This window comes from Bombus terrestris, chromosome 10 (assembly GCF_910591885.1).
Source record: "Bombus terrestris chromosome 10, iyBomTerr1.2, whole genome shotgun sequence".
Classification (NCBI taxonomy): Eukaryota; Metazoa; Arthropoda; class Insecta; order Hymenoptera; family Apidae; genus Bombus; species Bombus terrestris.
Window position 1 is genome coordinate 10,845,566 of NC_063278.1, and position 27,860 is coordinate 10,873,425.

A 27,860-nucleotide genomic window follows, 5' to 3' on the forward strand; every position below is an offset into this window, starting at 1 on the left:
AACGAAGAAAGACAAAGAAAAAAATGTTCTATATGGTACACCGGGCTAGTCGGTTTTTCGTCGTATGAGGCCACCCTGTTTTATAAAGTATAATTTCACTGCATATACATCGAGAGAGCGCCCTCCCTGTACACAATGTACACCGTGATGTCACACACGCGACCGTTTTAACTTTCAAACGCGATCCTAATATCAGATATCGGGGAAATCGATAACCATCCTGCCGCTTTCGACTCCATTAATTGCTCGTAAATGTTGGAAATTGATTTTTTAAAACTCTGCCTCTCATACGTATATATGTATGTACATGAATGTATGGTAGCCTATCTACATACATGTATGAAAATATGTGGTATATGTATATGTATAGTAATATAGACGAATAGGAACTTTAATAAAGGCTCAACCGTAAAACTTTTTACAATTATGAGAAAACACGGGAATGCGACCAGTTATGAGTGGAATTCCGGTTACGAACGCATTTTAAGAAGCCTCGCGAGCATAGAATGCCTGGGGTCGAAAAATAAGGGGAGAAAGCGCGTAAAATACTTTTCGCTTCGATAAATCGATATGGATATGCGTCACGTGATTGCTTTTGATGTAGACATTTTGAAATGTGACTCTCCAAAACGTCCGTGTACCGTGAATTATTGTGAATCCGTCATACTAATAGCAAACTACATCGAACCTTCAAAAAGCGTTTTCAAACGATATTTTTTCTTCTAATTAATAATCTTAGTCGATAATAACGCGTTGTCAAAGCATACTTCGTAATGTATAACGTGAAAGTGTTAATGGACTCACCGGTTTCGTCGCAGTACGTTCATGATGTTTCCAACTTTGACTTAAATGTACGCTGGATGTTCGAAGTCGCTAGTTTTCTGTTTGGACTAGTAAAACTTTCCGTTTATCTTCGATCTGGCACAGTTTAAAGTATTGTCACAGGCCACGGACTTTTCGTTTGTCGCGCTTAATCGAAACGCGGGATTTTGCGTGTTGGACGCCACTAAACGAAACTAAGATGGTGCTGCCATCTGTAGGGGAAGTGATGAAGTTTTTGGCGGGAACGAAGCGGGACACCGACACCATTTTAAAAAGGTAACTACACATATACGCACATATAGTGATTTACAAAAGTATTTCAACACTTACCGCAGAAAGCTTTTACAAATATCTGTAGTATTAATTATATACATACATATATTTGAAACCAATATTCATGTTGTATACTTCTATTTCTGACTGAATATATGATTATAGCAAATATTCTGCAACTTCTATATACATTTTCAGATTCGTTTCAAATTTTACTGATACGATAATAACAGTCAAGTCTTACTATGGCGCTACTAACATTTCAAAATGTCTTGCACAACTCACATAATATATTCATAAAAAGTTCCTACAAGAATGCTTTCATATGTTACTGTATGTACATAAGTTAATTATTTAAATTAATTAGAACATTAATGACAAATATAATTGAATAAAAAAGAATAATTACAAGTTTATCTTGTGTTACATGAACTGAATATTGCCAAGTTTCCACAAAATTAGATTTTATTACTTCCTTTTTCTTTACAAGAACACGAGTCTTTATTACGTATCTGTAATATGTATAAAAATTAATTTACATGCTCGTTAGAATGAAACAATGAGAAAGAGGATATTAAGCTCGAGTTATACTTTATTCCACCGGTAATAGGAATCGCGGAGAACTTTCTTTGCGTAAGCGTTGTTATAACTTCGAAATAACAACAAAGACAAGAGAAAGAGAGAGAAAAAGGGCGAGAGGGAGGGAGGGAGGGAGGGAGGGAGGGAGAGAGAGGAAGATAAAAGATATTCATATTACAAAAATTAACAATCATATAGCTTTTACCGCTGAGAACTTTCCGCTTGAAAAGTTCAACGTTTTCGCGCTTCTCGCGTACGAGAATAACTAGAATCGTGCAGCTAATCCTGACAGAATAACATATAGCACCTGAACTTCGGAAACCACCGTAGCCGCAAAATTTCGTGATTTCAAAATCTCTCTGAACGAACCTAGATACATAATTACTGAAATGGAATGTCGTATATCCTTATGGTGTCCTAGAGACAAACGAAATACAGTAGAACCTCGTTTATACGAACAAGTTAATACTCAGCTTTAGATATACGAACTTATATCTAAGCTTCTATTATTCGAATTAATACGAGGTCGAGCTTACTTATGCTCAACTTAGCTCTAATTATATGGACCCGTATTCTTATAGCGAATATATGCAATCATTTGTTTGTATTTAGAAAAAAGTCCCTATATCAAAAATGGAACATAGCTTTCACATTAACTTTAGTTTTCTGAACGTCAGGTCCTCTTGCACAATTGAGGAGGTTAAAAAAGAGCTCTGCTCCTATATATTTTATTATTCGTGCTTATTTTATACTTTATTATTTCGAATTTATGGAAAGTTGAAGGCAGTAGCTAATAAACTATTATCAAAAATACTCGATTATCCCAACTGTCTTACAACTTATTCTTACCCCGACTTATCCAGATAAAAAGCTTCCACTGTAATTATTCCGCTTCGTGTAACAATTTTGCGGTTATGGTCGTTCGCAACAAGGAAAAAAGGAATGCTTTATATATACCATCGTTAGAATACGAAGAACGTAGAAGACTTGAGAACAAAGCATGCGCTTTCTTGAAAACGAACCATTCCTCGCCAATTTTATTTTCATAGATCCTTCATCTCGATCGATAATTTTGCTCGTTTTTATCGACCGATCGAAAGATCAGCGGATTGTGTGCATAATCCATATACACAAAAGCACCTCGCGTAACGAAGTCTCGTTCCATTCTGTCCAAATACCTCGAACGCGTAAAAACGAAACGCGATTCTCGACATTGAGTTAAAGCGGACCGAGATAATTGGGATTAATGCTTCGAGTCGAGGCGAGAAAGTTTGATTAATGCGGTCGGAGCGCGATGGTCGATCTCCAGAGCTGGTTAACTTATAATTGCCAACTCTCTCGCTGAAACACGGACGACATGATAGTCGCCGCGCAAAAGAACAGGCGAATTTTAAATAAGGACCCTATTAAACACAACTTATCCTTCGACTAAGATTATTAAACTGCGGATTTTTATGCGTTTGTGGAACATTTTAAGATGCAAAAATGTATAGAATGCACGTAATATGCAAAAATATATCAAATATCGAAAGTACAATACTCGTTATAATGTTTAATAGGTGAAACGAATTTCTCCTAAGTTCTCATGTCTTACAGCCGTGTTTATAAAAACATGAACATTGCATAAATATCCACAATCTAATGATTATATCCTCAAACACATCTCAAATAAGATAATAATCGTTATTACAAACTACGAAGAACGTGGAGGTAGCGCGTCAGATCGGAATCGTTCTCGCAATCGGTGACATTTTTCAAAGTTCCTCGTGCCAAAGTTTCAAGAACCAGTTGTTCGAAAACCACCTTCCCCCTTTGTTTTCTTGGCTATCATCGTGAAAATCATCTTGCATAATCGTCACCTTGATCAACTCTTTAGTTGACCCTTTAATCAATAGTTTACTGGCAAGTAAAGGCTAATCTCGTAGATTAGTTCTTACACGTCACTCGAAGTTCCTCAAATTCGTAGTTAAGAAGGAATGTATCCGTAAAAATAAAGGAAATAGAGAAGAACACGATGATAAAAGAACTTGCAGCACCTTTAGTCTAGTCTCATCACATGTACCAATTTATACACGCGATGTATTTCTTCGTATCCATGTATCGAATCGATCCAGCGAAATCGTTATATTGTATATATACTATATGCATAAAAATACGAAATCGTAGTTAACGTTGCTAGTTCCTCTTGCTGGAATTAATCAGATACTTGCAGCAATGCGTGAGCAGGTGCTTTTCACCGGTGATGTCGTGGGGAACATTCGTGGGACTCGTTGATTCCCTGGTGTAAATATCCAAACCGTACTGACCCTCCTCGGGAAAGCTGATCGAGAAAGTCACCACGTCGTCGTCAGCGATCGAGTGCGTTACGTATTTGGAGAGTCGTTTTTCCTCGATTCCGTTTTTGTGCAACGTCGCCATGAAGTCGGTCAGCGGTCGCGACATTCGGAATTGGATCTCCAACTCGCGACCAGCGAACACTAAGGCCTCCTGGTTATAAAAACATAGTTTTTGTTAGAGCGATATATATCTTGTAGAAGCAACTTAAATCTTGAAATTGGCAATTCCAAATAGACATGATAAAACTCTCAATGAAACTGGAATTCTTCCGTAAAAGTGTCTCGAGTTATATTTTTCAACCTTGGAAGCTTGTGACTGGATAAAATTTAATTATTGTTAGTTAAAAATGCCTTATTTGTGTACCTGATGAGTTATTGGTATGAGACCAAACAGTCTCGTGGCTTTGGTTGGACCCCATTCGCCACTCGCGCAGTCTGGCAATGGTACCATCACTGTTTGCAATTCCTCGCATGCAATTTTGAATTTGCACACGCTCTTGAACTTCATCGGCTCTCCGGTTAAGTATTCCTTGGGTGTCACCGCGTTGGCAAAAATATCCAGGAGAAAAGCTCCTGAACAGGGCGCGTGCACACGAAACGCAACGATATTCCCAACGACAGACTACGAACACAAATTTCAAACACGAATAAAATCTTAATATGTAATATCCTAACGGTAAAAATTCTTCGAAAAATTGTACAGTTAATTTTAAAGCTTGTGTTATCCATACATAACACTATACAAACGTAAATAGTACCCTGATATGTAGTGTCGTTAAAATTTGACTAATTACGTGGACTGTCCAAACAGCTCGTTAAGGCCACATTGAAAATCAATATTGGAAAACGCTAATATCGTCATAAACATGGGAAATGTCGATGTTTAAACAGTTCTGAACCCACCTAACTACGAGCCTTTTGCGAATTTCTGTCGGCCAATTAATTTCACTTGGCGAGCAATTCACTAGCAAACGATTCTTAAACTCCTATTAAGGGTCTCTTCCTTTAATGACACTTCTTTAATTAGTTTATACGAATGGGGCTAGCGGGTAATTAGCCCGTAAACCGTGAAAAGATGTCGCTCTCCGTAGCCGTTTCGCGACAATGTATCTCGAGTTACCTGCATGACGAAACGTTTCAATGACACGCCGTCATATCCGTCGCCATCGTTGTCATAGAACTTGAGATTATAATGAAAGATGAGGGACGACTGCATGTGAGCCGGCATCGCTATCCTGACGGTCGCGGCGCCCGTAGAATCCGTGTACATAACGGCATTCGTGTTCGTATCCGGAAAGTAGAGGCCGTACCTGCCGAATTTACATAAAACGTGAGTAAATTCTTTTTTTCCGTGTACACAGTCGGCCATAAGTATTATATAGGACACCTACTCGTTACATTTATTGAAGATTCTAACAAATTATAATTTCTTTATTATAAGTCTCTTCTAAGTTCGTTAATTTATTCACGTCAAAACATAATGCGAATGAATTGATAGATTTACTCATTACAAAAAATTAGAAAATAAAAGCAACAAATAGCACTCGATTCGTACTAAATATCCGCAAGTGTCCAAATACTTACGATCGATAGTGTATGCTATGAATAGTTTTAATGAAATGGTTGGGTACGCAACTTTGTTAAGCGAGAAAGTTAAGGAATTTAGTTTTTTAACGAGTATTTGGCGAAGGAGTTGCATTACCTGAAGAACAACGAACGCACGAAAGGCAGCTCTTCGAAATCTTTGAGCGAAATCGGTTGTTTGAGCAATTGCCACTCCTCTTGAAGGGGGAAGAACTCGTAGATGAATTCTCGCGGGTCTGTCAGGAAGTAATGATCGTCGTATTCGTATCTGCGAAGAACGAAGAGTTGAACAGGTTGAATAATTGAAAAAAAAAAAAACTGTGTCATGTCAAATGTTCGAAATAGAAGGCAGGTTTCAGGGATATACCTCAAACTATCGTTCTTAGCTTTTGGTTGACCAGGACGAGGAACTTCTTTGGCATTGACCAGATGTCGTGCCCCCCAATTGCATTGAACGAATCTCCACGCACCAGCGACGTAAACTGCGTTCCAGCTATTCCGGAATCGGTTGTCCTCGAAGCAAACGCCTGGCTGATAACCAGCCGACTTGCTGTAACCCTTTATAACCACACAGTGCAATCCAGCGTAACTGTAAGAATATGATACGCAAAGTGAGTCACGAAAAACAGAATACCAAATCTAAAATATACGATTGATCAAAATAATGGAGATCGTAATTGTATCTAATACGTTCGATCAATGTGTGAAACTTCTGATCCGTTTGAAACGCTAGTCTATCATTATTGTTTCCATTCATATAATTTTGAAACATGGAACCAGTCTTACGGGTGAATTATTATTTTGGGCGTGTCGTGAGAAAGATCATTGAGGTGTTAAATTAGTTGCGTTTACCTGCATAGTCGTTTGAACAGAACGTGGTAACTTTCAGTTCCGTGCTTTATACCTCTCAGCAAGCCCATAGGCGTGTCCCCGCGCAGATTCTCGTCGAACTGCATGGTATTTAGATTCTTCACGGTGATCCATCGGAATATCGTCCTAGCTTTTTCTATATCTGATCCGCATCTGCTCACCAACTGTCGTACCAGATCTGTGAATGTTTTCTGATCTTCTTGGGCTACCTGATTTATTAAAAGAACAAAAAAAAAGAACATAAAATAAGAACGATGGATTCAGCAATGTTAAGACACATAAAATCATGTTAAATTAAATTATTTCTATTATTAATTCCAAATAACGATTTCTATTATTTTAATAAACTTTTGCCTAAATAGTTTCCTAATGTAACAGAATTTTAATAAAACCGCGAACAAAATTAAGTTCCGAAAGTTAAGTTCGCGAACAAAGTTAAGAAAGCTATTTTCGAGACTGTGATTCCTTTTCAGTTCTATCCATAAAAATACAAATTCATAGAAACACTCACACTCTATTCATCACCCAATTTCCACCGACTCCGTATAACTTAAACATTCACGAGAACTAGCACAATACCTCTTTCACCCTTCCATTCCACTAATGGTACCGTACTGTTCAATGGTATCATAACGAATAGCCCCGACACGACACCGTTGTCATAGGCGATCAACCGTTTCCTCGCTATCCTTCGAATGAAAGAAAGGTCGTAAATCGATTACGCGAGGTCTTCGTGTATAGACGGAGACCGGATAAAAGCGAGGCCGTCTCGAATATATGAAAATATCGGTCCGCACCGATTCCAAGCCGCCCGTTTAAAATTCCACGGGTGTAACACACCCCCTTTCGACTCTTCCTCGACGTTACATTTACAAGGGGATGACGGTGTTAAAGGGGGTTGGCACTACGACGGGGGCTTACCGAAATAGCTATCTGATCCATGTCAGCAAACTCCAGAGGATCATTGTAGATGTGATACTTTGCGAGGGCAGGGGGTTGTGGAGGTGGAGCACGAGATGGATAAGGCAAAGGCGGCGCTTCCTGGGCATAACCGTCCCCTTCGTCGAGATACAGGCTCTCCTGCCGCATATACTCGCTTCTTGCCTCATTGATCAGCTCCAACATCTCCGAGCTCTGTTTTTCCACCAATGCTGCGGTCGCCGCCCTGAAAATTGATCTGGAGTTACAAGAATTCGCGGTTCATCAGCGAACCCACTCCCAAATGCTAATGCAAACGCTGGAACCACATTCTGATTTTAATATCTTCAGATCCAAATTTAGTTGGTACGCGTATCTGGCGAAGATGTAGATTCGTTATATGGTTAAAAGAACGTTTCGTCTTCTGATCTGTCTTTTTCTTTTTTTCTTTTTTTTTTTCTTTTTTGCTGTTTGATATTTCTCGATGGGGAATATTTTCTTGCTAAAATCTCTGTATTTTATGATTCCTGCGTAGGATGCGCTTGATCCCCGGCTCATGAATATGTATCTATTTTTTTGTACAACTCAAGAAAAGTTTATTAAACTCACGGATGTTTTTTTTAATATGTGCATACGTAGACGAGATGTCTTACATAGTAATTCATACGACGTTTCAGGCGAGTGTCTCGCATATTTTTCCATTAAGATACGAGATACCTTGCCTACGAATTCGAATGGAAATCACTTTCTGTACTTTTAAAAATAAATTTTCTTTTATACGAAACATTTAACTGCGCCTATCGAATGTTAACTTTTTTTTTCCAAATGAATTACATAGAACTTAACTGAATTTTTAGATTAATTGAGTGAAACTTAATCATCGATAGATACAATACACCAGGAAGAAATTTGTTAATTAGCAAGTAGAACGATCGTACTTCATTCGTGAAATACTGAGAAAGAGAAAGGAGAAGTTCTTGTAAAATTGTTCAATGTTTAGTGAACTCGACTGCTGCTGTCTAAACAAAAAGCAACATTTTCTTAGAAGAAATGCAAAATTATATAGAACGTGGATATAACAATGTAGTACTAACGAAGAAAAATCTCACTCGATTTTCTTTCTAACGCTCTAATCCACTTTCTACAATGTAAATCCCATTGTGTAAAAAATACTTGCTACGCTACCGGGAAAGACTTTGTTGTTTTAGTCTCTGACACTAAATTTCGTAGGTGAAAATGGGTAGTTTTCCCGCGGGAAAATTAACAATCATCAAATCAAAGGGTTAATCGTGGGTCAGCTAGCCCAAGAGTGTTGCTTGCCTTTCTTGCATTTCATAATGAACGTAATCAGAGCAGCGTGCAATAGAATCAGCTTAATTAGGTAATAAGTACCGTTCGTGCTCCAACATTTTGCGCGTGAGACTTTCCTTTTTCTTGTCCCTACGAAGAGTCATGTTCTTCTCCAAGTCCTCCTTCTCTTGTTGAAATTGTTGGGCTCGGGCTCTTCCACCTTTTTCGCGTTCCCATCTGGCCGATAGTTCCTCCAGTTCCTTCTCCCATTCGTCCTATTCAATTAAGAAACACGATCTTTTAATCACAGAGCTTGCTCGATATTGATCCAAATATTCCCAAAACGATTTTCTTCTCCAGGTACTTGAAATTTAAATTGGAATATATTAATTAACCCTGTTGCAAACTTTTCCTGCATTAAATTTAATTTCAACCCAAGAAGGGGCTCTCAATTTTTTCTCAAGACTTCAAGATCATCTGTATTCTTTCAAACGAATTATTCTATTTTTTCTTTTTTTTTCATACAACAATCGGTGCGTCTTTTTTTATTTTTCAGACAAAAATATTAAGATACCTGAGTCTGAAAATGATCAGTTCAAGAGATACTTTCACTTTAATTTTATGAAAGAAATATTTAGGTGACCTATTTAACTGTAGCATCCTGTATAATGTTCTCACGTTTTTCTAATACCAACTACTAACTCCGTTTTTATTCATTTCCATGATTCCACCATCTAATTCACAAATACAGTATTAACAAAACTATATATGTGTATATATGTGTAATATGAAATATGCAATATGAAAGAAGCACGTACCCTAAATTCCTCTCGAATTCGTCTGTCTTCCTCCTCACGATGGTGAGCGAATTTCCGATAGAGGTCATCCTCCTCCTTGCGATGTTTCATCTCGAGTCGCGTCTGCTCATCTCGATCCTGATAATTGCAACAAAAAAAAGGGTCATCAAGGGCCTTTCTCTTAATTATGAAAGAAAAAGAAGGCCGGAATTTTTTGCATATCCTCCTCGTCTGCCGCGCGGGAAATTTAAAGGAACTCGTTGGATCGGTTTCGGGAATCGCGTTCAGCAGAAACTCGAACGAGTTTCACCGGGGATGGGTCGCAATTAAACCGAGGTATCTTCTTCGTCTATCAAAAAGCGGAGGCCGCACCTAAACGTCCCAGCGACGGTCGTCCAGTTTTTGTCGGCTTTACTTTCACGCCGTGTTTCTGCTTTCCTTTTGGCTGGAAACAAGATGCGCGCTCCAGAATCGTTCGACAAATCGAAGCGTTCGTAGGGAAAGAGAAACGAGTACCGATGGAGCATCAATGGATTCGTTCTCCGTTTACAAAGTAATCGATGGAACACAGGTAGACACTCAGTTTGAAAAAGGGTTTCTTCAGATTTGGTATAGCGTTACGCAAGCAATTTCCTGCGCAAGTCGGTCGCGCGTACAAACTCAGATGCCCACGCTACAATTACGTCATAGCAGCGCACGTTATTGCGTGAAATAACCGCAAATAAGGACAATGTTAGAGAGCACTGACATTTCGAAGCTGTTTCTTTTTTACGCCTAGAGTTTTTAAGAGTTGTATGAAACGATTCGACGGAGATATTTGAAAATTTATAGATGCGCCATGTATTGAAACATGAAAAGTATTAAGACATACCGAGAAGAAACTAGAACAGGCTGTGAGGATCACGTAAAATTAATTCGAACAAAAATTGAAAAGATTGAAACGTAAATAACACAAACAAGATAAAATCTTGTTGAATATTTATAGCGAATTAACAGCAAATTATTTGCATAAAAAACCTCAGAGATACAAAATACAACCGTAAGATTCTATCTCTATGGTCGAATCGCTCTGTGCAGTAAGGAATGTTGCGGTTGTGCTTGCTGAAATTGCTTAGACGAGCCTCAGCCTCTCGCAGCGACAGATGCAATTAGGCTTTTTCTAAAAAAAAAAGAGACAACAATTTCTTGTAACGACCGAGAGGTTGCTATTTTCAAATCAATGGTCATAGTATGTTACTTGTTTTGTTAATCTTGTCGTTTGCGCTCGAGTGGATCGGTAAAAATTATCGACGAAACGATGAGAAAGCGCGCTAATAGAATTAATTCGGACCATCTGTTTACTCGCGTCATTGAAGAAGCACTTTCCTGTGACTACTTTACTACAACTGACTGGTTAACCAGCATTCCATACCATAGAGTTCTCTGTTTTCTGTTTGGAGAAACACTTCTTGTAATAGCCAAGAACCGTCTTCGTCGTTTGCTATCGTTTCATATTCTACGTTCGATAGAATCTTTCATTTCGAAGTTCGTGGATGTTGAACTATATCGCGATTTTCATTCTATTTAGTGTGCTAACTAAAAGGTTTAATAGAGACCTTGTTCTCTTTGGATGTAATAAAATAGAATAAAATAAGAAATCTCATTAATAGGATTAATTCGATCGATCTGCTTGCCAGCGCCGTTAAAGAAATATAATTCTTTTTGATGCCTGTTTTCGTGACTGGTTCGTGACCAAGATTCCGTCACGAACCTTCCAACTGCTGTTTACTTTTCCCTCGAACGGATAGACGTGTTTGATCCGCGAATACGTTTTTGCTAAAGTCGATTTTACTAAAAATTGTCACGTTCAATAAGACTCTGGTTCTTCGCGCGTATCGATAAAAAGCGATACAGATAAAAAGCGTATGCTGTCTATTCAATTCCATCTTGCTAATCCCGTCGTTCGTAAACAGAAGATTTGTATCAGTCTGTGATTAAATTCAAACAGAGTTCCGCAAGATTGTCAGCTTCGTGTAGTTCGGATACTCTACCTAATTAATTTTTCTGTGAATGAAAAAATTCGTATAAAATTTATTACAGAATTCTCAGATCATTCGAATATTTTGAACACCGATAGACAATTCTCCTAAAATTCTTTAAACACCAACAAAGACAAATATTTAATCCCAAAGTCAAACAACAGCACGATCTTGGTAGTACAATTTTAGGATCTCATTCTTATGGTTATCACATGTATATAACAGAAACATTCTTTAAGAACATCTACAAAAATGTCTACCAAAGTAGAAAACTAAATTAATAGCAAAACGTTATGAATAATTCAATTCCATCGTTACACAATAATCGTACGTCAATGTCCGAGACGCAAGATCAGTCCATTCGCGCCAATCTGTCGTTCAATCCGCCAGTCTGGCCGAAAAAGGAGCGAGAAGAAAGTAAGAATAAAACCGATAGACTATGGCACACAGCATTGACCGCAACAGCGATTCCAATTAACATCCGTGGGTCGTTTGTTGGCGAAGGCGCGTGAGAGGTGAACCACAATCGCTCTTTAAAACAGGATACGCACACGGTGGCCCTCTCCGCCCCTCATTTGCTCTTTCTTCTCCTGTACACGGCTTCTTCCGCGACCGCGGAACGATTCTCTAATTAACTGTCAGCCGTGGTACCCGAGTACCGCAAGCGGAAGCGATTCTGGGTCCGTACGCGAGCTTTCCTTCGCGTGTGTACGCTGTCATGAAAAGAAGACACAGGGGAAACGCGTTCTTCCGTGGCAACAGTTCGGTTAATGTTCACGAGGACGTTCGTCGTTATTGTTCTCGGATGTCACGGAAGCAGGTGAAGAAAGTTGAATCGCCGCGTCGCGTGGAACCTTGACTGAGGGACGCGTTTATAGGAGATAAAACAATAGCACGATAGTTCCACTCTTAATTTGCATCGCACGCGTATCGTATCGTAAAACTACTATTGACTTTGATTCAAGATATTATAATGAATATGTTAATTAGTCCCGCTTTATTCGATTTATTCTAGACTCGGAAGTTGTATAATTTAGTATATTTCAAAATATTCCAATTGTTCACTGAATTACCACATTCATATTTGATTCAAGTATCGTGTTATTCAAGATGTTATAATAAATGTATTAATTGATCCCATTTAATTCAATTTATTCCGAGCTTAGAATTTAGTATGCTTTAAAATATAAAGCATGTATTACATTTTTTTATTGAATTGCCACATACATATTTCATTCTAGTACCGTCTTATCCAAGTTATCATAACAAATATATTAATTGAGCTAGAATTGTTTAGCTTGATTTATTACAGGTTTACAAGTTGTACAATTTGATACGTTTTGGAGTATTACAATTTTTCACTGAATTACCACACTCGTATTTGGTTGAAGCATCGTACTATTCAAGGACCACTCGCAGTAGCCATACGTGAAAATTCATTCCGCTCTGATAAATCCATAAAATCCAACTGTTCTTTTTTTTTTATTTCAATATCGATATCAGGCTGGAGATCGCGTGAATCTCTTCTAACAGTTCGATACACAGAACGATCTCTATTTTATTGCAACCGATAATAACCAGCAGCGCGTTCGACGGGACCGTTAGCTAAAACGAATCATACTTTCTACGTTCGAGAGGATGACGGGCACGCCCGAGATCGGTTTGCCCACGCGGCTTCCCAATTATCGACCTCTCGTAAACTTTCCACGATCGTTCTCTTTACCCAACCTATAGACAATAAGACGGAAACCCATGTTGGGTTTCTACGATTCGCAGAACCATGATCATCGCCAGATCACCAGTGTTTGACGATTCACAAGGCGTTCGAACGGACAATTTCGAAGTTGATCGTCCGATCGTAAGAAACCGCTACCATTGCAACAAGCGTGAAGCGTAAACGACCGAAAAGATCAGGCGATGAAAGAAACTCTGGAGACAGTTTCGTCCCATTTCTATAATTTTCTAATATTTTTCTAGATACTGACAATTGTAATTATCGCGGTATGATGAAAATGGCTAATAATAATATGTATACAGAGTGTTTCTGTGATCCTGATATAAGCAAGAAGATGGCAGTTCTTTATACAAAATTATGAAGTATAAAATAAAACCTTCGCCTAAAAGACTTCATTTTTAAGGACACATCTTTGAAGATTCGCCAATATTCGATTAACTATAAGTTTCAAAAGTCACGAGACTTTGTACGAAAGTTTCTATGAAAGAGATTCGCGAAGCTATCGATGTAAAAATATTATGGAAATATAATAAGAATAAGTCATTGGACAAAATAGTGCAGATGTTACTCTACAAAACACTAGTTCTACGAAAATAAATAGCCCTTAAATTTGTTAATTTTCTCACAAGCTTCCTAAATGAATCAATAAATCAATAATTAATATACATTTAATAAAATTAATAAAAAGAATTCTCCGATCAACGAACTTAATAACTACGTCGAAGGACGTTCATATGTTTCGATTTCTCGTCAACGGGACGCAGAAGGAAACGAAGTGTAGACACGGTGCACGACCCTGCTCGTTGCCCACGCTACTTTCGTTTCGTAAGAGCGTGCACGCAGGTAGGCTGACATTCACGAAATACTATAAATAACAGCCATAGCCGGCGGGAGGCGTTTTGCTGAATGTACACGCGAAAGCGGATTGAGAGAAAACGCGCCGATAGTGGAGCGACTAGCGGCTCGGCCTTCTTCTTCTACGCCGACACCGATGGGAAAAGCAAGCCGGCAATCTCATTTTCATGTAGGGTCCGTCTTCGCGGCGGTACACATTCCTCGCTTGTCAAGCGATTCGCGCATGAAAGTCACGGCTGCTGGCACGGAATCCCGGTACCCGGCCCGCATTCCATCGCGATCGGAAATTCGGGCTTCCGACCATTTTCCATTAAAACGCCTTCTGTCTACCTTCTGTCAACGCGTATTTCTCGCTCCAACTAATCAACGAACTTGGTTATCGTATATATTCCACTCTTCCTAGTATCTTCACGCGCCACTGGGCACAGGCGAAATACCAGATTTTGTTCTGCAGCGTCCTATGGATCTCGAAAACCGGATATCGCGCCATGTTGCTCGGTGAGCGATTGATTGATGTTTAAAATACGTACGTTTATAATTTCTACAATGAGTGGAAAAAGCTTTGGCACGTTATTTCTCAGAGGTTTGCTAAGTGATTAACAAGACAGTTCAATCTGGCAGATGTAAAAGTCGTTATTTATTACTATCGACTCGACTGGCGAAAAGTAATTCTGCCTAAATATCCAGAAAAGCGTGAAATTCAAATCTGATTTTCCATACTTCAACGCGAACTCTCGTAATCAGGTCATCGTTAAGAAGTTATATTAATCAAGAAACGTAATTAACGCAGTCCTGAAGCAACTTGCTCCAGATATTTTTGAAATAAATATCCCAACTATCCTCGTCTTTAGTTTAACGTACTCTTTGTTTATTACGATCTATCATATAATATATATTTAACAAAGACTATTACGAGTGCTTCAGGAAAAAATAACGATACTTTATACCGTCGATCATAAACATTAGCACACACACATTAGTCTACTTACCGATTACACTTATTCAACGATTGTAACAGATTTTACTTTATTTAATATTTTGCGTTACAAAGAGCGTATGATACAACTTAAATAGCAGGTTTATAATAAAATAAGTAGAAACTAAAGTCAGAGAGAACCATCCAATTTACATTAAATACCAGCAAGTATCTTGATATTGACTTTTTTGGTCCAAAATGCAAATACAAAGTGCAAATGCAAAATCCCAACACGATTGTTCATCCCGAAAAGCCAATATCAAAACATCTTATCATCTTGAAAGTTCAAAACCCAAAAACCAACAGCTATTTGAATACTTATGGTAGACGGTATATATAGCTTCTATATCAAATAAGCAAAACGCGAGTAACCAAGATTCGGATTGATCAAACCGCGAATAATCGGAGCTGAATTAATCGAGGGCTCCGCTGTAATAATATTTTGATAAAACGATGGTCCGCGTGGTGGTAATTAAGCTCGATACCTCGCGTAATTACGCGGCAGATCGGTGTTGGAATAGAGGTAACCCGCTCCTAATATGGCGGTGACCGTGACGAATGATTTCACCGGACTATGCGAATGACTCACCAGATAATAATCGATGGGCTTCTCGCGTGCCTTGCTGTAGCCCTTCTGAAGCTCCGTCTGCTTAAGGGCATGGGCGATGTGAAGCGCGCTCGCGTCGAATCTCCCGTACTGGTAGCTCCCGTCGCCGGAATAATTGTGGTTGTACGGCGAGGACGTTCCTCCGCCGGCGTTCCCATGAAGATCACGCTGGGACGAATTCGTGGCCGGCGGTGAACCATGTCCGTTTAGGTGCCTGGCACAATTAGGCGAGTCTACATTATCGTAACTGCAACAAAATTATGCAACGGGTCTTCAGGGGGACTAGGGATCGTCGTCATCGTCGTTGCCTCCTATAGAATGTCATCTTTCTTTCAAAAAATCAAAATGTACGATGGATAGAAAATTTAATTAGGTAATGTTATTATACGATGTGATCTTCTTTCGAATAAATCAAGTAGCACCATAAGTAGCAACGTAGCAAAAGCGAGCGATATCGCCTTTTTCACTCGATATTTCTTGGTGAAATTCAAATGGACAATAATAAAATCCGTGACAAGCGTGTGCCAGTCGTATCATTTTCCAAAGCAGTTTTCCCTCACATGGTCAAAATAAAAATACTAGGAAAATATGATGAACGTAAAATTTGATCATTCGAAGCGAAAAATAATTCGACCATATCGCTTGTCGGTGTGATTTCCCTTCGTGTGATCGAGACAAAAAAGACTAAGCCAAATCGCTACATCGACTCGATTCGAGCTTCGTTTAACGACAAGAGAACGGAGAGAAAAGAAATTCCTGGTAACCGTGATCCTGACTCGTGCAACATTTGCCGCAGCTTCCGGCATTTAGCATGCAAATTCAATGATTCCGCGCATCGAAGAACTAGGTCAGCCTTTTTAACGGGGCCTTCGAAACGTTTCCCTACGTGCAAGTCTGCTTCGCGCGGAGCTCATCAACGATTCAGCCGCGTTCCAACGAGCATCCTAGAACTAATTACCACACGGGCCTGAGCCGACGAGCCTGATTCATTGGCTCGACTTAGGAAAAATCCTGACAACAGCCGTCTCGCGCACGAGCACCGCATCGCTTATGAGAAACCAGAAAGTCTCTGGTTAAATGAATGTGTTACACCTTCTCTCGCTCGTTCTCTCCTCCGGGGTTCATTCACTTGCGGCTGAAGCCGCTGCTTCTTCTTCTTCTCCTTCTTTTTCTCTCTCTGTATTCAGACATTCTGTCTTTGTCGCGTACACGCGCGCGCTCCTTATGTCAGCCGGAGGCAGAGAACTCGCGAAACGCAGCTATAAGAAATTCTTCCACTGCACACGCGTTAACCCGTGTGTGTACGCATACTTCTCGCGGGTTTGTTCAATGGTGAAAACGATATACATCGGATCACGAAAGCATTTGACTGGCTTACCATAAGACTTTTGTGCTCATATTATTCGTTATCGTATGTTACAATACAAAATTTTGAAATTCCACTAACGTCGTAATGAGACACGATTATTGTCATTATATTCGTCAAATATAAAACCAATCTGAGAACGTACATACAGATTACAAGATATTCACTGTAAACATATATTTAATAAAAAGATTACCGTACAGCATGAATAGCCATCTTAAATGTATAATAAGAGTTAAATACTTTCATAAGCTTTAGAAGATTATCCATATGTATTAGAACACTTGCAAATATTTATAGAAATCTCAAAAAAATATTTAGAGTGCATGTCATATACAAACAGACATAAAATATCGCAAGTGGAATACTTGTCACGTCTAACTAATAAAACCAGGGGGAAACTTTCAATTTGCATCGAATATCACATTTTCTCCAGGCGCAGTAAATATCCTGTATGAATTGACGGCTTTAGAATTTTCAGGAAACAGATGCATTCGATACTCGAGAAGTCCAAACGATTAAATTCAGACATTCTCACGACCCATCGACCTTTACGTAACGTTTCTATACGAGTACGTTTAGTGGAGGTTGCACTGGTTCTTTTGGAACCTTGAGGTACTTCCTGAACGTTGCAACAGGTCTTTCTCTAATCGATTTTATAGCCTGCAGGGTGTAATTGGGAAAAAGAATTAGTCCAAGCGAACTTTCGTTTAATTTAGGCACAACACGCTCCTTCTTCTTGTAATTAAGCCAAATCGAATAGATTTTACCGTTTTATACTTATTTGTGAGGTACATCATGTACTATGCAGTAAAATCTTGCTGATTCTGATCTAGCTAATGAGAACTATATTTCACTTCCAATTACTACAACTTCTTGATTAACATAGATTAAAATCGACTGGCTGGACATTTTAGCGTTTAACTTAATGCTTCAATTTGGTATTGTACTATATCACGAAGACTGTTACACGAAAGTTTTGTTGCAGTACACGTGTATAATTATTCGGTCTAACTATCGAAAGCAATTTCACTTATATTTTAACGCGCAACGAGATATTTCACTTGTTTTCCGGATCGATCGAAAAATGAACGCAGAATCGTCTGGTCGATCGCGTCCGCATGAATCTCTCGGAGGCGAGCTCGTTATTTCAAGGAAATCGGGTCAGCCATTGACATTCCGGCCGGAGAGCAAGTGTGCTTCTCGCGCGCACAATCGCGGTTTCACACTTTGTTCAAGACCTGGTCGGGATTAAGGCCAATGTGGCGATGCGTTATGTAACGAAGATGAACCAGATGCCTCGGCTAACACGTATGCATATAGGCCCCGGGAATGACTGCCAACCAAACTTTCTGTGGCAAATTTCTGTAGCAAATAATTATAGGTAAAAAAATTCAGGACTCGACAGACTTGTAGAGATGTGTTCATGTTACGTGACCGATCTGCGCGTCAATTCTCGCATGAAAAATTTCGTGAGATCGTCAGAAGAATGAATATCTTCGGTTGTAACGTAAACTTTTGGAGAAATCGAATTTATGTTAATTTTCCAAGAGATACTAACAAAGAATATTCGTCTCGCTCGTAATTTGTTAAGATGGAAAAACTAAATTTCCTCTTCTCAAATGTTTCGGCTGTACTAAATTTGATCATATAAGACCACTCGTCTCAGTCGTTTGTTATTCTCTGTTCGGAAAATGCATCACGAAGAGTACAACTGCGGCACGAATTTACTGAACGAACTAATAGTTATAAAAAGCAAATGTTCTCTTCTTCTTTGAAACATCTAGTGTCCTTTATAAATTGATAAAAAACTCGATTTTACGGGGATGAAATCGAAACCAGTAAAAGATGAACCGAATCGGCAATAAAGCATTAATCGTGCGTCGTCAAGGTTAAGGAACACGGTTAACAAACCGTTAACAGGGTCGTTTGAGCACAAAAGGCCGCGCGACCATTTATACTCCACTTAAACGGCGATCTCGATTTAACACCGAAGGGAAAGTGGTGAAACCGAACGTGAAGCGAGTCGATCGACTTTCCGGCGGATCGTACAAGAGCCATTAAAACACAGGAAACGTAAAGGAGAGCCGTGCACGTTAATTTTCTGTCGGGGCTGTTGTACAGCAATTTGCGTTTAACGGCTATGTCGTATACGATTCTATTACTAAAAAGAAAACCAGAATGAATAATCCAAACTGTGACAGACAACGATGGAATTTTAACGAGGTTTAACGCGACTTTATCGTGACGAATCTCCCTCACCCAGCCATGATTTTCTCTTTCTCATTAAGGAATTTTAAATGCATCGTACGCAGAAATTCGCGATTTTCTGCGACGCTCTCAATCTCTTGGAAATAACATTTTTTTAAACAATTGGTAAAATATTATAAAAGTACGAATCGTAATATAATTTAGATTTTTAAAAAAGAAAATAGATCCAGTGTCATTTTTTAAATGGAATATAATCTAGTAGAGTAGAATTCCATTTATATGAGTTATATTTTAGTTCATACAGGATTAAATCGGCTTTTCAAAAGCCATGTCGATAAACTTCATTTTCTACGAAGTTTGCAATTTCAAAAATCAAGTACGTGTATTCAATCGAGTCAGATTGAAGTTGTGTATTTAATATCTTAAAAAGCGAGAGACTTCTTATACTCGTGAATTTGTTACGAATTTTTTAACATCTATAGGTCAATGGATCTTCGTCAAAATTTTCGAAATATGTATTGCTCCGTTTGTACTTTTGGCTTCCACAAAATTTCCTAATTTATCAGCTACTTTTAAAAGACCATTTTTGAACCTGACAGATCATCTTCAGTTTGAATTCACTTTCATAATAAAATTCTCCTGTTCGATCATCACACGAGTTTAAGAACAGAAAATCAAGGAAAATATTCTACTTGTCGCATGTTTCTCTTATAATCTACATTTGTAGAAGATATTTTATCTGTCATCTCGCGAATCGCGAAAATATTAAGCTCGGAAAAATTCAGAGAGATAAGAAGAAAAAAGGAAAAACAGGAAAGAGAGAAATGCTCAAGTTAATTCAACGATCGCTTTCAACGTATCATTACTAGCATTGCTAGTAAAACGTTCCCAGCGTAATTCAACCCGTAACCTTTGGAATAGCAATACCGGTTACGTACGATCAGGCCACGTCCTTGGAATCGGCAAGCGCGACTTAAGAAGCCGCGGCTTAATTACGCGCGTGTGTCACGTCCCTCCCACATTTAGACTTGAAAATTATATGTTACCGCGACGTTCCACACGACACGACACTTTTCCTGAATCGATGACACCTCATGCTACCGCACGGTATGTCAGCCGTTTCCGGTAACACGGCCACGAACCAACAACACGAACAGGATAACAAGTCAATGCGAATAACCGGACTCTCGTTTCAATTGCAACTAAATAGTTGCCACACGTATTACACGTAATTAATTTCCTTATTATGATTACTGTTATTTAATCAAGGTCTCTTCGATCATGGGAAGATTGCGTCCAATGTATTCTAGTAACTAAGTTACGTTGTGAATTCCAATCAGTATCTCTTAGATTCTTTTTATGTTCCCTCGTAGAATTGCTGCGATGTTGTAGATACATATAACAGTACCGAAGCATCGTCGTGTTGTACTGATATTCCGATAAACGTAACAGGGAATAAGAAAAGGGATGCATTGATTAGATCAATCGCCTTTCAATTTGTTTCTCGCGTTTTCTAACTTGGGTGCAGCGATGTAAGATTGCATGAAGAAAGTAACTGTGATTCTCCTTTTCTATACAAATTTATTTTAACAAAGAAACGAACCACAAATTGGTTGTTTGAAATTTCATAGAAACTAGAAATTTAAAAAGAATCGAATCTGAATAAGTTTGTTTTAAAAAGAAAATTTCGACTAAACGAAAATCCTATGACCAGTTCTAAGACGAATCAAACCAAACGACTTTCAACCTAATCGATACACCTATCCTAGTGCTAATTGATTCACCGAGGCTCGACCAATTTCTCAGTGGACCAAATTAACACACTCTACTACCTCCTGCTTAGCAAGTCTACAGCACACATTCCTTCCACAAATCTACCGCAAAGTTCTATATCCCGAAGACATGAAATCATTATCAGCTTCCATTCAATCTATTCAAACCAGAGGATCGCTGATAGATCTATACGAAGCTTGACATTATTAACAAATCGCGACGCTATTTAGCCTTTTGAAAATCAATTATTCGAGACCACTTCTCTATGGAATAAGAAACATTGAACTGTCGCGAAACGTGGGCGAATTACAACAGAAGATTCCGTTTTCAATGACCACAAGCAACAATTTATTTTACACAGACTCTATCAATTATGTTAGAAATCTTCGAAATCTTACTACAGAAGTACAACCATAAATACAGAATAAACTAGCGAAACTCGAACAGCAATCAGTAAAATTGAACAATGGGAAACTCTGCTTTCATCGAGCCTCGGCAAATAATCTATAGTACCACAGACGCTATAGTAACAAGTAGACTACAGATTTCTATATATTTGTAGGCAATTTAAAAGCGTAAAATTACACAGAATGCCTATAATATGAAAGAATATAAAAAATACCCAAAGTATAATTTATAGTACTTGTTAAGTAAAACAATTTTATACCAAGTTTCCACCTTTTTAATTATATTCTGGAAAATATAAACTTGCATAAAAGTCCGCAGTCTAGCGTTAAGGTACGATGGTGAGTGCCTTACCAAGGTGGATAAACTCCCCGCGGCGACGCGCCACCAGCTCTGATCTGTTCATTGACGTAACCGCTTCTCGGTACGTTCAGCGCGGACCTAATGCCTACACTAGATCCGTCCAAGGTTCCTGGACCTGGCTTAGGAACGTGGCTGCTACAGTACACCTCCTTGTCGTTGATTGTATGCTGGTTGTTGTAGTAGGTCTTCAGGGTCAGTTTAGTGCCGCAAATCGCGCACTTGAAACATCCCGCGTGAAAGAACGTGAAGTCCTTCAGTGGACCGACTCTGTCCACTTGGTAGACGGTCTGAGCGCATCTCAAACACGTGCTCTCGTAAAAATTCGGCCGATACATCGTCTTCCTCGATCAGGATCCCGTTGTTTAGGCTTCCGTTTCCTGGTTGATTCTTTTGTGTCCTCAGTCAGCGCTGCACCTCGCTGTGGAACATACCGCGTACGACCTTAAATGTGAAAATTATCGTATTAGTCGAAACATTAGGTGAAATTGAACGACGAAGGGAATTAAATTGAATGTTTTATAATATGATAATTTTGGTAAAGACTTGGGCGAAGGTTAAGGTGAAGATTAAAATCGGGATTAAAACAAGGCTCGATTTCATGCGATTTCACAGTCGATTTGCAAAAAGAATAAAATTTATTTGTGTTAGATGATGAGCCATCTATGTATGTATGTAAGTATACCGTTGTTTTTGCAATAGAGAATGCATCTTCCTTTTATTTCCACGACAAAATGCAGAAAGGTGTAAAATATGTTTCATAAGCTGAAAACGTGTGCCTTAATTGGCGGTAATTACCTCGATGCAAAACGCGTGCAAACGAATCAGACCGCGTCTATTTCTTAACTCTCAATAATTACTTCTGCAGGATGTTTAAAAAAGAGAAAGAAAAAACAGAAATATACAAGATAGGAAGAAACGAAAGAGCTAACAGAAAACTTAAGCCGATAGCATCTCGATCGTGAGCGATTAAAAAGTATAAACCTATAAACGCATTAGCGCTATTAAGAATGACCAATACCGCCGACACTTTCCTGTCGACTTTTGCAACGATTCGTTGCCAATACTTTTCATAGTGGGCGACCAGCAAACGGATAATTGCAACAGATTTCGCGAGCTCACGGTACACAAGTCTGACATATAACGTCATATCGGGATTTTCACACGTACGTCCTCGTTAACGCTTCGTTCGAAAGATAACAGATTTCGTGTTACAATCACATCGTGGAAATCGCATTTTTTCATTCCACTCTGTTTGTTCATCGTTTTCTACGTTCATGTCCATCTTTACGATTGCTTCAGAAGGCTCGAGGAAATTATTACACTTTTATAGATAGAAGTAATAATTTTATATTATCACGCGTTTTCTAGATAGAATTAACGAATTCTTACTGAGCCACTTGCGACTCTATCAAATTTTGTTCGTTTGCGTATGTTTCTAGATACGATACTCGAGGAAATTATTTACTGTGGAAAAAAGATTCTGTGCTTTTTATAGACAGAAATAATGAATTCTCGTTGAGAAACTTACGATTCCATCGAATTTCGTTCGTTTGCATACGAAATTCGTGATTTTCCACGATTTCGTTGATTCTACCTTGCGATAATTGCTTTCTGGCATATATTACGATGTTTGAACAAGCTTCGCTCGAATTTCGATAGATTCTTTCGATTGTATTCTGAATTTGTATTTCCACGAGCAGAAATCATATTCTGTTGACGAGATTTCTATAGAATGAGGTCTTTAACGCGTTTCTAATGACGAGTTTAGATTTTCAATTAACGCTATGATTGCGATATAACTGAGAAAATGATCGTGAAGGCAAAACTGCGTGTTCGACGCTGTATCCTCTTTGAGTCACGTTATGAGCTCAATAATGAGTCTTATTTTTAACGACGATATAAAAAGTGATATTAGAGATTAATCAAAAGAGCCAACGGTGCCCAAAAAAGTCTCAATGGCTGTGACGACAAGAACTACTGAGCCAAAATAACCAGAAACGAGCATAAAACTAACTGACCATGCTCGAAAGTATTCTATTCACAAAATCACAAAATGTAATGCTAAAAACACACAATCTTCTTCTACATTAATGCATGATTGCGTCACGAAATTACACGAACGTAAAGAAACATATTATGTATCTTCTTTCGAACGAAGTCACGCATCATACTGGAAACTTTCTAAATGAACCGTGGAGCGTGTTTCCCAAATTACTACCTCGGTTTCACCGGTGTAATCGCGTTACGATACGACGATCGAGGTTTCCCTTTTCTTTCCACGATTCCTCCTGTATACAGACCGAATTCTCCCGTTGCGCAGCGAGCGACCACAATGGCGATTACGTCATACCGTTAGCGACCATGCACAACAATACCGTAATAAACGCAGGATAGCTCGTCTCACGCATCACCGAATCGCGGCTTTCCGCTCGCCACGACACGCACTGATTCTTTTTTTCAGCCGCTGCGAGTCTCTCCTTGATGAGCGTAGGACAAAAATTCGCGGACGAAGATGGACACGCTGGAAAGTTCTCCTTCCGGAGAGCGGGCATATGTAGGACAGTCGGTGGTCGGGGAAAGCATTTTATTTCGCGAATATCCTGTCGATATTAAACACGTTCTAAGCTTATCAACGTCTATCCTAGCGTGCAACGACGATTCTTTGTGCCACTCGGCCGTGAACACTTTGAAAATATCTGATTGATACGTCGACTGAACAATGGAGGCTAGCTTGTTGGAAACTTTATCGATGGAACGTGGATTCGTAAAAATAGTTGAAACGTTGTCAACGTTATCTTCGAACACGTTTTAAATCGGTGTAGGATGTATATCTAGGGAAACTTTGAAATTAATTTGCATATGGTATAGGTCAAACGTTTGAGATCATTTTTTCAATTGTTATACCGAATCTACTATTAATCATTAACTGCAGAGGCACGAATTTTTGCTATTAATTCTCACATGTAACTTGTTCGCAATCTTTACGCATAAAATATCTAGAATAGTCCTCGTTTATGTGGAATTTACTGATTTAACGAGGTAACGAGCTCGGTCGATTTGCGTCCCATGACGTCCCGGTAGTCGTGAATGTTTAAGGACGCTCGTAAATCGCACCTGCATCCAGCGTTTCATTTTTTCCACATTGCTCGTCTTTTCCGGATTTACCTTGCTTTTTGGTTTTTCACAATCGTTAATTCGCAACGTCCCCGTCGCGCCCGAACAGATCGCCGACTTCGCGTGCATTTCAATCGCGTTACGCAACGTCGAAAGAGGAAATCGTAACGAGTCCCCGTAAAACGCGACACTTCCAATTACGGTCTCTCGTCGGTTTTCATTCATCGTGTTAAGCGTGTGTGACCAATGAACGCGCAATTTTGTAAAACGAAATATCGACGTATATACGTATTTATGCATTTGGTCGTAGATATCATACGAAAAATGTGCATTTCCCTCGATTAAAATAAATGTAATTTTATAAGACAGCAAAGTCAGTTTATTAACACACTGTGTATCAAAGCTACACATTTTTCAAATTTATAGCATTCTTAGATATTTCTTGTACAAATTCTTTCTTACATATTTGTTGTTTCGTTTATCTATTTTCATGGCTACAGTATCGGCTGGAAAAAAGTTTAGGAACCAAGGACGACTAGAATGTTCATTGGCAATGGTGTCTTAAAAACCTATATTTAAAAGAGAAGAATTTCGTGTGTATTCACTGTATCATTCTAAAAGAAATACTGAAAAACTTCCAACACTACTTTAGATGAAAGATACACAAAACAAAAGAGATGAGATGATCATACCGCAAACGAACAATATACTTCTTGACGTAATCTAAGTAAAGAATCTAAAGCCTTCAAACGGACATTTTATATGTTACAATCTTATCTATACACTTTTATGCATTAATCAGTAGATGCTTAGCACGTAATTTACGTGTTTATAAAGTAATGTTGGCACTTATTAACCATTTATTATTATATTAGGTACATTTTCAAGATCTAATCTCAACCTATTTTAGCAAAAACTATAATTCAAACTTTCCAATATCCAGAGATTTATGAATATGCTCCAAAATTAAACCTCCTACCTAATCAAACGAGAAAAACGATTTCCCGAGCATGTGACATCGGGATTCGTTGAAAATTGGTACCGTCCAGCATGTGAAAATTATTTATTGCATTCCACGCATCGTTTATCACTCGATAATGCCCGCTTGAATACCAGTGTCCCCATTCTGGCCCACCTTCTCCTAGGTATTTACGCTCAGCGCGCGCACATACGTACGTATACATGCAATGACACACGCGTGCCCTCACGTACGCACACAAACCCACGAACGCACATACACACAGCTACGTAGAGCGCGTGTATGCGCCACGTAACTCCATGTATCGCGTTAAGGAAATCGAGAAACCTTATATCGAGGTAGATCGAAGAATATGAGGACCGCGAGTCTGAATTCGAAGCCTGCTCGATGTTTGGAGACAACAGGTTAACGGAAAAGGTGTGTTCCCGTGTTTGCGACAGTTTGTCTGGTTACTTAACGCGCGAAAGTACCGGTGAATAGCGGGCATTCCATTGAACAGGCACATCGAAGGGGCCTGGTACACGTTGCACGCCTCTTTCTCCGTCACTCTCCGTTCCTTTCCATCCCAGAGATTTGAATGATTTCACCGTGCACCGTGGAGAAGGCGAGAATCGCGAGAATCCCCCGAGGCGTATCAGATTTGTCAAACACGTGTATCACGCGAATACAAGAACCACGTAATAAATCGTGCGCCTATGAAACCGATAATCAAAGCATCAGCGAGAATATCTCGGAGAAGAATATTCGCTGAAGCGAGTATCAAACGAGGCACATGATTCGACCGGTCGTTCTAGCGGCAAGACAATTGGAGCAGCGAGCAGGAATGAAAAAAAAGCTGAATATAACCAGCAAGGCCGGTGTTCCCTCTTTCCCCGTGGTCGACACCAGAACGATATCTGCGTGGATACTCACGTTCTCATGCTTTCATGTCCACTAGCTTGGTCCACAAGAATCCTCGATGATCGTCCTGGTCCACCTCGAACATCTCTTCACAAACTTTCCGTTCCTTCCTCTATACGTCCCGTCTTTTAATAAGTTTCTTCTTATTGACGATTCGACGACAAAGTCTCGCGATCGACGATCGATTATATTCCACGATTTACTTTCTATTGACTTTATCGTACTCCGTCTATGAGAAACTAAGACACTGCGAAAAAATCGCGCACGATATCACGAGCTTCTCTCTCGTTGCTGCCGCACCGTGCATTGAAATCACCAGGTCCCGATGATCACCGCAGGGCCAATATCAGAGGACCTCGTGTTCGCGCGCGCACCGTCTTCCATCAAACGAACGAAGAATTGAACAAAGAAGAGCAATTCCAGGAACAAGTCCACCTGGCAGGTAGGATATCCCGACTTCACGGATCCCTAACAGAGTGGAAACTGTGATCAAGTCGCTCCGACGCTGTTCGGAACGACGTTCCGGTTTTGGCTGTTCGATCTCGATTATCGAGTACACCACAGAGGACCGGGCTGATAGTCTCGACCTTCACGTCGACGCGTACGAACGTTTTCTGGCACGGTTTTCGTGTGTCCGTCACCTGGAATTGAGGTCCCGCCACCAAGCGAGGCGGCCACGCGAGAGGTCGAACCTGAATATCGCCACCTGCTTCCTTCGACGTTCCAGGAAGATCTGAGGTGAGAGGGACGGCCATTTTGAGGGACCGTGCTGGCTCTCAGGTGGCGCTATAGTTGGAGAACTGTGGCTACACCGGTGTGGGTATTACACTTCTTTACGTGCGCTCACCTGGCGAGGTTCTGTCTTCGTCACCTGTGATGATACACGTTTATCGTCGTCGTTCAACCATTCGTTAGAATAAAATCTTCGTACTTCTGTCCATCTTCTTTTCACTATTTCTCCTTTGGCACATTGGTAGTGTTTAAATATAGCAAAAGTGTAATTATTTTGATGAAATCAACTGCTACTAATTGAATAGTTTTATCTGAACGTAAACTCCTACTTTACGAACGAAAAATAATAGTTACGGG

The 27,860-nt window shown here is 39.4% G+C and overlaps 1 protein-coding gene across 3 annotated transcripts; it reads right to left on the bottom strand.

Moving 5' to 3' along the window:
* Window positions 1-1,542: 1,542 nt before the first annotated feature.
* LOC100643004 (hillarin) lies at window positions 1,543-27,506 on the bottom strand. Of its 3 annotated transcripts, none has more exons than XM_012312373.3 (12): window positions 26,784-27,506; window positions 21,770-22,219; window positions 15,643-15,874; window positions 9,491-9,607; window positions 8,775-8,947; window positions 7,386-7,629; window positions 6,447-6,673; window positions 5,962-6,183; window positions 5,713-5,862; window positions 5,131-5,320; window positions 4,375-4,632; window positions 1,543-4,161 (listed from the first exon to the last, which is right to left on the bottom strand). In XM_012312373.3, the coding sequence occupies exons 2-12, from the start codon at window positions 22,111-22,113 to the stop codon at window positions 3,850-3,852; spliced, it is 2,469 nt and encodes an 822-aa protein (XP_012167763.1). In that variant the 5' UTR covers window positions 22,114-22,219; window positions 26,784-27,506; the 3' UTR covers window positions 1,543-3,849. The 3 variants fall into 3 exon arrangements, with proteins under 3 accessions (XP_012167763.1, XP_003398411.1, XP_048264991.1); XM_003398363.4 differs by having other exon boundaries at window positions 15,643-15,907; XM_048409034.1 differs by lacking the exon at window positions 26,784-27,506 and adding an exon at window positions 23,997-24,122 and having other exon boundaries at window positions 15,643-15,907.
* Between the last annotated feature and the right edge of the window lie 354 nt (window positions 27,507-27,860).

Bases quoted from the DNA above. Each gene is read 5' to 3' on its own strand.
- LOC100643004 (XM_003398363.4), bottom strand. From the start codon at position 22,113: ATGTATCGGCCGAATTTTTACGAGAGCACGTGTTTGAGATGCGCTCAG. The intron at 9,608-15,642 runs GTGAGTCATTCG...TGCAATTATCAG, and splicing joins AGCCCATCGATTATTATCTG to GATCGAGATGAGCAGACGCG. The intron at 7,630-8,774 runs GTACTTATTACC...ATCAATTTTCAG, and splicing joins AAAATGTTGGAGCACGAACG to GGCGGCGACCGCAGCATTGG.